This window comes from Miscanthus floridulus, chromosome 9 (genome assembly GCF_019320115.1).
Source record: "Miscanthus floridulus cultivar M001 chromosome 9, ASM1932011v1, whole genome shotgun sequence".
NCBI lineage: Eukaryota > Viridiplantae > Streptophyta > Magnoliopsida > Poales > Poaceae > Miscanthus > Miscanthus floridulus.
The window spans coordinates 16779303-16789942 of record NC_089588.1 but is presented as its reverse complement, the minus strand read 5'-3'; the positions used below and the strand labels follow the sequence as shown (position 1 = coordinate 16789942).

The 10640-nt window shown below is 48.9% G+C and overlaps 1 protein-coding gene across 1 annotated transcript; it reads left to right on the top strand.

The window, feature by feature from the left end:
• The first annotated feature begins 7356 nt into the window (after positions 1 to 7356).
• On the top strand, positions 7357 to 7767 carry LOC136479332 (early nodulin-20-like). The gene has a single exon (XM_066477229.1). It carries the CDS (start codon positions 7357 to 7359, stop codon positions 7765 to 7767), a length of 411 nt encoding a protein of 136 aa, XP_066333326.1.
• The last annotated feature ends 2873 nt before the right edge of the window (positions 7768 to 10640 follow it).

The window sequence follows — 10640 nt, the reverse complement described above, 5'->3', positions numbered from 1 at the left end:
CTAAAATACAGAGGCTACCACAAGGTATTAGAAAGGCCAGGAAGCTACGCCACATTTTGGCAAACAGTTCTCCCGATGGCAATCAATCAGATTTTCGAAGCTTCATTGCATTAGAGCCCCCAAAAGGGCTAACAGATTTTGGAGAATTGCAAACTCTCGAGACTGTGCAGGCTAACAAGGACATGGCAAGGAAGCTGGTGAAGATGCTGCAACTGAGAAGTGTATCAATTGACAACATAAGCTCTACCCTTTGTGCAGAGCTTTTTGCTTCCCTCTCAGAGTTGCAGTTCCTTACCAGCCTACTTCTCTCTGCAACATATGAGAATGAGGTACTCAGTTTCCAGAATCTCATGCCAAAGTCAAGCTATCTAAGCAGGTTAACTGTAAGAGGAAGCTGGTCCGGAAGGACACTGGATTACCCAATATTTAAGCAGCATGGGGGAAATCTCAAATAGCTATACCTTAGCTGGTGTCACGTTGAGGGAGATCCACTCCATTTCCTTGGGTCACACTGTCGATATCTTGAATACTTGTGTCACCATAGGGTGCAGAGCGCAAACTCCTTGGCTCTTCCGGAAAGATGCTTTCCAATACTCAAGAATCTTGTGTTGGAGCGCATGCCTGATGTCAGCCAGCTGAAGGTTGGAGATGGCGCTCTTAATAATACATTGAAGCTATATACATCACGGCACTTCCCAAACTAGATAAGGTACCTCAGGGCATTGAATCTCTTAGCTCTCTGAAGAAGCTATTTCTGCTCGATTTACATGATGGCTTCATAGCTGACTGGGAGAAGAACGAAATGAACCAGAAGATGCCTCATGGTTTGGAGCTGCGCATCTGATCAAGAGTATACCTATAAGTCGTATAAGTGTAGTTTCAATTTGGTTTGCTGTGTCCGTATCAACAGGTCCTGATGAGTTGTTGCATTGTCATTTGTCAGTTACTTTGAATTTGCATGTGCCATGCTTCATGTCTTTTTCCTCGGGCACTCGGCAAACAAGCTCTTTGCCGAGTGCTGAGCTAAAAACACTCGGGAAAAAAAACACTCGGTAAATAAGGGGTTTGCCGAGTGTCAAAAAAAAACACTCGGCAAATAAGGGGTTTGCCGAGTGTTTTTTTTTACACTCGGCAAAGAAATTAAAAAAATTCTGGAAAAGAAGGGGAAAGGAAAAAAGTGAAAAAAATACTTTGCCGAGTGTTCAAATCCAGGACACTCGACAAAGCCCCACGCACCCACACCCTAAAAAATCTCACCCGCCAGTCACACGTGGCCCCTCCCCTCCTCTCCTCCCGCTCACACGAAAAGAGAAAAATAAATATGGCACGTGTCCCTCCATAAAAGAGAAAAAAAAAACCTTTGCCGAGTGTACTCGGCAAAGCTCCTATACTATATAACTCACAGTGACCAATACGGCCGCGGCCATGGGAAAGGCCAATACGGCAGCAGCCACAACCACCACCTCCACCACAGTGCGCTGTGCTGCCTCTCCGCCATGCCGCCGCTGCCGGGGGACGCCACGCCGACGCTGACGCCAGAGCCGGAGGCCGTGGCCGCTGCGTCGGGACCCGCCGTCGCGGTGGAGGGCATGCTGCACAAGTGGACCAACTACGGCCGCGGGTGGCGGGAGCGCTGGTTCTCGCTCCACGACGGCGTCCTGTCCTACTCCAAGATTCGGGCCGCCGACGCGGGCGGCGTCGCCCGGGCCGGGGCCGGGGCGCGGCGGCGGACGGCGACGGGGAGCACTACTAAGGAATCAATTTGCGCAGCGTGGCCAAAATAGGCTCCGTGGCGGGCACCTCTTTTGCCCGCCACGGTTAACCGGTGGCCGGCCACCGAGGCGCCCGCTGCGGGAAAAGGGTTTACCGCGGCGGGCCACCTTACTTGCCCGCCGCAAGAAATCGTTATTTACCACGGCGGGCGGTATGAATGGCCCGCCGCGGTTAATACGATTAACCGCGGCGGGCCACCTTACTTGCCCGCCACAGGAAATCGTTATTTACTGTGGCGGGCGGTATGAATGGCCTGCCGCGGTTAATACGATTTACCGTGGCAGGCTCTTTAAACTGCCCGCCGCGGTAAAGAGTTGATTTACCAAGGCGGGCGCTTTATCTTGCCCGCCGCGGTAAAGCCTGTACAAATACACAAGCCCACCCCTTCATCTTCTCCACGGGTCTTCTGGATGGGTCGTCGACGCTTGAGGGTTCGTTTCGCAGAGCTATACTGCTCCTCATTCTCTGGTGAAGTGATAATAAGGTTAAAAATGATTTTTTTTATTCTTTAGCATAAACTCTTAGAATCGCTACGGAGAATCACTTCACAGAATCAGAAGAAGCTACTTTTTTTAGCTCTTAGCCTCTTAGTTTATTTCAGAGAATCGCTTCACACAGTCAGCAGAGAATCTCACTCTAAAAATACCGTTTAGCAGGCGAGACCTCAAGCCTGGCATTTGGGGTTCGCCTTTTCTGGGCATGTGTGGACCACTGTCCACTGGCACTACTGCATGTATGGAGGCTCTTTCTTATTGCTATATTTTGCTTTTGCATGTACTGAGTTGATAATCAAACTTCAAATGCTAATATCTATTTAATCATGTGTCCAATTTGTAATTTCTTTTTACTATAATATTTATTAAGAATTTATCTACAAAACAAGATTCCACGTAACCATATTTACTTGAAGGAAAAAACCAAGAATTTAGCTTGGTTATCATCTAAACATTTTTTTGCTACGCTAGATTTTGGCACAAGCCATATTTTGGCTCCGTCAAAAACCAAATATCATTTTTAGGCCACATTTTATCACGGCTTCAGTTTGATTTGGACAACAAAAATTTCAAACCAAACAAGTAGACGTGTCTAATCTAGTTCATTAATACCGGGCATCAAGTAGACGTGTCCTGGAATACATATCCAGAAGTTGCTAATGGTGATTTGCGCCAAACCAGTGTCTAGTTGTTGGCATTTCCTCTCTTTTTCATGATTTTGGACGTAAAAATCATCAATTTCTCCTAATTCTTCTTTATTTAATGTTGATTGTGACGGATAATGTTCGCAGGTATGATGGATAGGTCGGAATGGATGTACCAGATCGATAGAGTGAATGATCTGCGGTACCTCTTTGAATTAAGGAAGTTTATTGCTGCTGGTAAAGCTCACCGTGAGAGACTGAAGCGGATGACAACCATATGTCCATGTTCTCGTTGCAAGAACCTGAAAGCCCACCGAGACAGCGATGTGCAAACTCATTTGATCATGTATGGTTTCGTCGAGGGCTACACAGTCTGGACATTTCACGGCGAAAGAGTTGGTGCGAGTGGCGGTGCATCTGGAGTGAGCTCTTCGACGCCGACGACGACAGCACCACCGGTGAATAAAGATCCTTTAGGAGCACCTAGCTCCTCATCATCTTCAGCAGCAGCTGCGCCAGCTGACAGTGACAACAGTTGTCGTGATTACATCACGGTGGATGATCTCATACAAGACATGGCCGACAAAGCCGGCGACGGTGGGGATGGTTAGGATATTGTGAGCCAACCCGAGGATGTGCAGCTTGTTGAAGATCTAGTCAAACACTTCGATGAAGACGACGTTGTGTTGGGTTGCCCAAAGTGGTTGGAGAATTTCAGAGAGTTGAAGCAGGCGGCAGTTGATCCTCTCTATAAGGACGACGGCGATTGTCCGAAGGAGTGCACGGCGCTTCGTTTTAACCTCCATATGTTGATGTTGAAGGCTCGTCATGGTTGGTCTGACACTAGCTTCAATGAGTTGTTAAGCTACCTTGCCACCACGTACCCAACGGCTAACAAGGTGCCCGCTAATACTTATCGGGCCAAGAAGCTGATCCGGCCAGTGGCGATGAAGCTTAGAAAGTTTGATGCATGCCCTAACCACTGCATCCTGTATCGGGGCAATGAGTATGAGAATTTGACGAGTTGTCCGCACTGCGGCTTTAGTCGGTACAAGAAAAATGCTGGTTGTCGCATGGATGCAGAAGATGAGGGAGGCTTGCGGGGTGGTCGGAAGAAGAACAAGAAGGGGGCAAAGAAGAGCAGTGCGACCAAACAGATCTTGGCTCAGCAGGATGATGAAGAAGAGGGTTACACGCACAGAAAAAGTCTAGCACTGTCGGTGTGGTACCTGCCCGTGATCGATCGCCTGCGTGCAATATTCAGGAACCCGGACGGTGCCAAGCTCATGTCCTGGCATGCATCAGCTAACCGCCTGAAAGACGATGGCAAGCTACGGCACCCATCCGATGGCAAGCAGTGGAAGGATTTCGACGAGGCCTACCCGGAGTTTGGCAAGGAGCCCAGGCATGTTAGATTCGCGCTGAGTACCGACGAGATGAACCCGTTCGGTGAGCTTAGCAGCTCGCATAGCACTTAGCCCGTCGTGCTCACCATGTACAACCTACCTCCCCATCTATGTCAGAAGCGTAGGTACCTTATGCTGACCATGCTTATCTCTGGACCGAAGTAGTCCGGCAACAATATAGATGTGTTCCTAGAGCCGTTCATGGAGGAAATGAAGATACTATTTGATATTGGGGTCCAGATGGTGGATGCATCCCGCAAGGAGAAGTTCACACTAAAAGCAATCATCTTTGTCACCATCACCAATTACCCCGGTCTCTTCTCACTGTCGGGGCAGATCAAAGGGAAGACCGGCTACGTAATTTGCATCGACGAGACCTGCTACACTTACCTTAAGGGATCCAATAAGATGGTGTACACGAGGCACAGATGGTTGCTCGCCAAAAATCACAGGTATAGAAGAAGTATTATGAACAAATACTTTGACAATCAGGACGAGCCGCAGCGTGATCAAACGACGCAGACTAGTTGGGGGACAAAGGTGTATGAGATGGTGAAGGACATGGATTAGGTGGAGTTTGGAAAGAAGAAGAAGCCGCCTGAAGAGGGGCCCAAGCAAACAAGGAAGCGAAAGTGGGACCAGACGGAGGAAGTCCCCGCCGCCGTTCCTTTCAAGAAGTCAATTTTCTTCAAGTACCTGTCGTATTGGAAAACACTGAATACACCCCATGCCATCGACTGCATGCACCTGGAGAAAAATGTCTTTGAAAGCACTATCGGTGTCCTGCTGGACATCAAGGGCAAGACAAAGGATGGTATCAAGTCATGGACGGATCTTGTCAATCTGGGCATTAGGCCAGACCTTCACCCAGGACCGCCTCAAAATGGTAAAGTCGATATCCTGGGTGCGGCCTACAACCTAACGCAAGACGAGAGGATGGCTTTTCTTAAGTTGCTTAGGGGTATCAAGGTGCCGACTGGTTTCTCTTCCAACATCAAGAGCCTGGTCTCCATGAAAGACCTCATAATGACCGGCTACAACTCACACGACTGCCACGTCATGCTGATGGTGTTCCTACCAATTGCGATTAGGGCTATCCGTCCAGAGTACGTGAAGATGGTCATCACACGGATGTCATACTTCTTTAACCGCATCACCCAGAAAGTGATTGATAAGGCTGAGCTGCCTGTCCTGAAGGAGTTCATCGCGGAGACCCTTTGCCAGCTCGAGATGTGCTTTCCACCATCTTACTTTGATATTATGCCACACCTAATGATGCATATGGTCGATCAGATCCATCAACTGGGCCCCGTGTACCTACACCAGATGTGGACGTACGAGCGGTTCATGTCCACCCTCAACAGATACGTCCATAACCGCGCTTACCCGGAGGGCTCTATGATCAAGGCAAACACAATAGAGGAGGCCGTGAACTGGTGTATGAGGTACATAAGAGATGGGAGGGTGATTGGGCTGCCTGTCCATCACCACGAAGGCAAAACCTCAGGGATGGGGTGCACAGGCCGAAAAGTACGCACCGATGTGGCAAACCGAACGGTGCAAGAAGCTCATTACAGCATCCTTCATCAGTTAGTGAGCATGGAGAAATACATTGAAAAGCACCTGGAAGGGATCCACGCCGCTAATGACGTGCAGCGTACGGAGGCATGGGTCTAGAACCATCACAAGAGCAATTTCATAGAGTGGCTCAAAGAGCAACACATACCCCTTGAAGGATGCCCTGATGAAGATACGGAGATCGTTAAGAGGCTTGTGTTAGGCCCATCTAGCCAAATCACCACGTGGCAAGGGTATGACGTCCAGGGCTACAGGTTCCACACGAAAGACAAGGACAAGAAGAGCTCGGCACAGAACTGCGGTGTTCGATATGAGGGCGAAGAAGAGTCCACGGGCCAGAGGAGGCAATACTATGGGCAAGTCGAAGAAATATGGGAACTTGACTATGGCCAAAACCTACGCATAACCATCTTCCATTGCCAGTGGGTCAAACCGAATGCGGTTGCAGTGGACAGTTATGGGCTAACCACCGTGGACCTCAAAAGTATCGGCTACAAAGATGACCCGTGGGTACTAGCAACCAATGTCGCGCAAGTGGCCTACTATATATATGCAGAGGACCCAAAAAGGCATGTGGTTGTGTCTGGAAAGCAGCGGATTGTGGGAGCTGATGGGGTGTAGAGTCCCGAACAATACAACAACTACGCAGAGCTTGAGCTTTTTACCGATCATCCAAAGAAGATCAAGGCCGTCGAGGACCGATTCAACAAGTCCAGGATGATGCCGTGGGCCCACCCCGACGGTGAGAAGAGGACGATGAAAGCACCTGCACCAAAATGATATATGTATCCCAGAAACATATATGTAATAATATAGCTCGATCTATTGAAGACAAGTTTTGTAACTTATTATTAATATCATGGAACCATACTACTCTACTAGTACTACTGAATCTACTACTACTACTATACAATACTACTCTACTAGTACTACTCAACCTACTGCTACTATCTATTGTACTAATACTACTACGACAGTAAGATCTACACAGTGTCATTCAGACTATTTCTGACAAAACATGAAAACATTGAAGACAAGTTTGAGCTCCAGTAGACCATTTGATCAAGCAAGAGGCTCAATTCTTGGTATGCCTATGAAGATCTGAGATCCAAAGAACAGTGGACTATAATGCAGTTTTTTTTTATTCAGCCAATAATGCAGTTAATACACATCCAAAGATGTTGAAATCTTTTTATCTATTTTTTCACCCAGTGACTTGATCAATTAACTAGTGCTTATATACAGCCAAATAGTTTGTCTTTGGTTATACAGAGGCAACACCTTATCTACTCCATAGGAATAATATAGCCAGAGGCAAATTAGTGCAGCAGTATTAACCGTGGCGGGCATGTAACAGCGCCTGCCGCGGTTAATAGATTAATAGTGGCGGGCAGTATAAGTGCCCGCTGCAGTAAACATTTACCGTGGCGGGTGAATTATATTGATCGCCGTGGTTAATCAATGGCTATATATGTGACCCCCGCCCCCGTCCTCCTCTCCCCGGAACCCTTGCTCCGCCCGCCGAGCTCCTCCGCGCTGGGCCCCATCCTCGGAACCCTAGCGCCGGCCACCGAGCTCCTCCGCGGCCACCGCACACGCCCCCCGCCCCCGTCCTCCTCCCCCGTGCCCGTGCCCCGCCCCTGTCCTCCTCTCCCCAGAACCCTTGCTCTGCCCGCCGAGCTCCTCCGTGCTGGGCCCCATCCCCGAAACCCTAGCGCCGTCCACCGAGCTCCTCCGCGGCCACCGCACGCGCCCCCCCGCCCCATCCTCCTCCCCTGTGTCCATGCCCTGCCCCCGTCCTCCTCTCCCCAGAACCCTTGCTCTAGTGCCCACCAAGCTCCTCCGTGCTGGGCCCCGTCCCCGGAACCCTAGCGCCGGCCACCGAGCTCCTCCGCGATCACCGTCCACACGCCAGGCCCCGTCCTCCTCCCCGGTCACCATCCCCGTCCTCCTCCCCGGTCACCGTCCACACGCCGGGCCCTGTCCTTGGAGCACAGACAGGCTCTAGCCGCTACCTCCTCACTTGGAACCTGCTGCGCCCAGGCCAAGGTAAGAACTATGTAGTACCTTGGTTCTGTAATTACAATGCTGTCTCCAAAGCTCAAATTTTATTCTTGTAGTAACTGCTATATTTTCCCCATCTGAAATGTAATTAGAGATTCACATTTGGGCTATCCTAGCTTTCTCTAGGTTCCACTACGTTGTTCTGTCTACTGTGAAAATGCAAAACTGTCTTTCCTTCAGGTATGATGAGGAGTCTTCTAATTCTTCTGTTAACTTAGTGTTTAAGGCAGTTTTCAGTTAGGGTCTGTTTCATAGAGCTCTTAGAGCTATTTCTAGGCTTAATTATAAATTATATGCTCATTATGCCAAGCAACTTTGAATATGTAGTCACGTAATTCGTGGATAGGAATTTTCAATATCGCCCATATTTAGCCGTGAAACCTGGCTGTCTTTTTAACAATCCACTTTATAGGCTTATCTCCAACAGGGTTGAGCTGTTTCCATATTTAGCTGGAATTTGTGACCTATTTATACAGGGTTGTCTCCAACAGCATCGAATCTCAACAGCATTGTCTACAAGAATAAAATTTGTAATTACATGCTGCCTATGATGCCAAAGAAATTTGTGACAAAATTCTGAGCATATGGCACTGCCTATGATGCACCTTGCCTTTAAACTGATCACATGCTAAAGTTGTGAGAATTTTGAGATGAATTGGCCACTCTGCTGCAATTTTGCCAAATTTGATATAATTTTGGTGGTGGTGCTACCTATTTCTCTACTTAATCTATTCCTATACTGTCTGCTACTACTGTCCTCCTATACTACTCCTATACTACTGCTATACTACTGTTGTATACTACTACTACTGCCTACTACTACTCCCTCCTCCTCTACTCCCTCCTCCTCTACTGCCTACTCCTCTACTCCCTCCTCCTCTACTGCCTACTCCTCTACTATGCTCTTGCTGACTAAATTGAGCAGTTCCTCTACTACTCTTACTCTTACTGACTAAATTTGATTGAGCTGTGATGGGGGTTTATTGCTGCCTATGTTGCCAAACAAACTTTTGAGCTGTACAGTTCTTACTCTACTCCTCTTACTCTACTCTACTCTACTCTCACCTCCTCTAGTCTTCTACTCTATCTTGGTGGCCGAAGGACTTAGCCCTTTGGGGCCGAATTTTGAAACTATCTTGATGGCTTTTGTTTGGTATTTGCAATGATGATTCTTTTCACACTTCTAAGCTGAGGCAGTGGCATATGCAATGATGTGAACCCTTTTATGCTGAGGCGGCAGCGATGATGATCGAGTGCCCCCGCTAAACTAGGATGGCTTGTATACCAGATACAAGCAACCAGTTTAAAAGCGATGTGATGACTATGGGGCAAATCTGAGCCAACTACTACTACTTTACTACTCTAGTACTACTCTACTTTACTACTCTAATACTACTCTACTTTACTACTCTATAACTGTGTCTATACAACTGAAATATGTATTCATTGTAGCTTTCCAATGGCGGAGGAACCGATAAGCGAATGGCGCGACCCTACACCTAGTGCATCATCATCAACTAGCCTCGAGAGCCACATGTCCGTGACCCCGAGGCCAACAAAGAAACATCGTACAGAGGATGAAGATGATCCGACCTACCAACCGAGGGACGATGAAGTTGAAAGTGCACGGTCTCCAAACCCTGAACAAATGCCGGTGGTGCCTCGAGAATTGAATTTCGAGGAGGAACAAGTCAGGGACAAAGAACCCCTTGCTCCATCTCCAACCACTTCAGGCAAGTCTAGGGGTCAGAGGACAAAGCTGAGAAGGGGGGAACACGGGAGGCACCGGAGGGAAATCCACGGCGAAGTCCATGTGATCCATGAGGTGGGACCAGAGGGAAACCCGTTGTCGCCACCCACGGTCCTTGCCAAGTTCAGCAACCAGGTGGCATGTATAGTCAAGGACAAGGTGGAGATCACTTGGGAGGAGTGGAACAATGTCCCGGTCGACTACAAGACACATATCTGGGGTGAGGTGACGAGGAGCTTCCATTATCCCGAGGACGCCAATTTGAACAAGTGAAGGGAGTGGATCATGCACGTGGCAGGAAGAGCCTTTAGAAACTTCAAGTCCATGCTGACCAGGTACTACCTGAAGCTAGGCAAGTCACCCTGTGTCAAATACACTATGGTGAAGGAACATCACTGGGAAGAGTTCTGCAAACAAAGAACAACAGAACAAGCAAAGGCAAAGAGCGCCAAGTTCAGCGCACTCGCGAAGAAGAACCTGCACCCCCACCACTTGGGCATGACTGGGTTTGCTGGTAAGAGGCCCTAGTGGCGAGAGGAAGAAAGGGCTAGAGCTGCCGTCGGGCTTCCTAATCCGTACGATGTTGTAGACTTGAGGGCTAAGGACTTCATCTATGCCCGCAAGCCGAAGAAGCTCAAGGAGGGCATGAGCAAGTTCAATGAGCCCAAGGTCGAGGAGGTGGAGAGGGCTATCATCGAGGCCGCTAAATCCAAGGACAGCTTTGAGGTTCGCAGGGGCTAGGACTTGCTGACCCTGGCGCTGGGAACCCCCGAGCACCGTGGCCACGTCCGTGGCATGTCATCGAAGATGAGATGGAACTCAGTGGAGTCATGGCAATCCGACGCTGCCACATACCGGTCAAGGCAGAGGTACAAGGAGGGCATCTTTCAGAAGGGCTATGATCAAGGCGTGGCCAAAATGATCAGCCGGT

Bases quoted from the DNA above. Each gene is read 5' to 3' on its own strand.
- LOC136479332 (XM_066477229.1), top strand. From the start codon at position 7,357: ATGGCTATATATGTGACCCCCGCCCCCGTCCTCCTCTCCCCGGAACCC.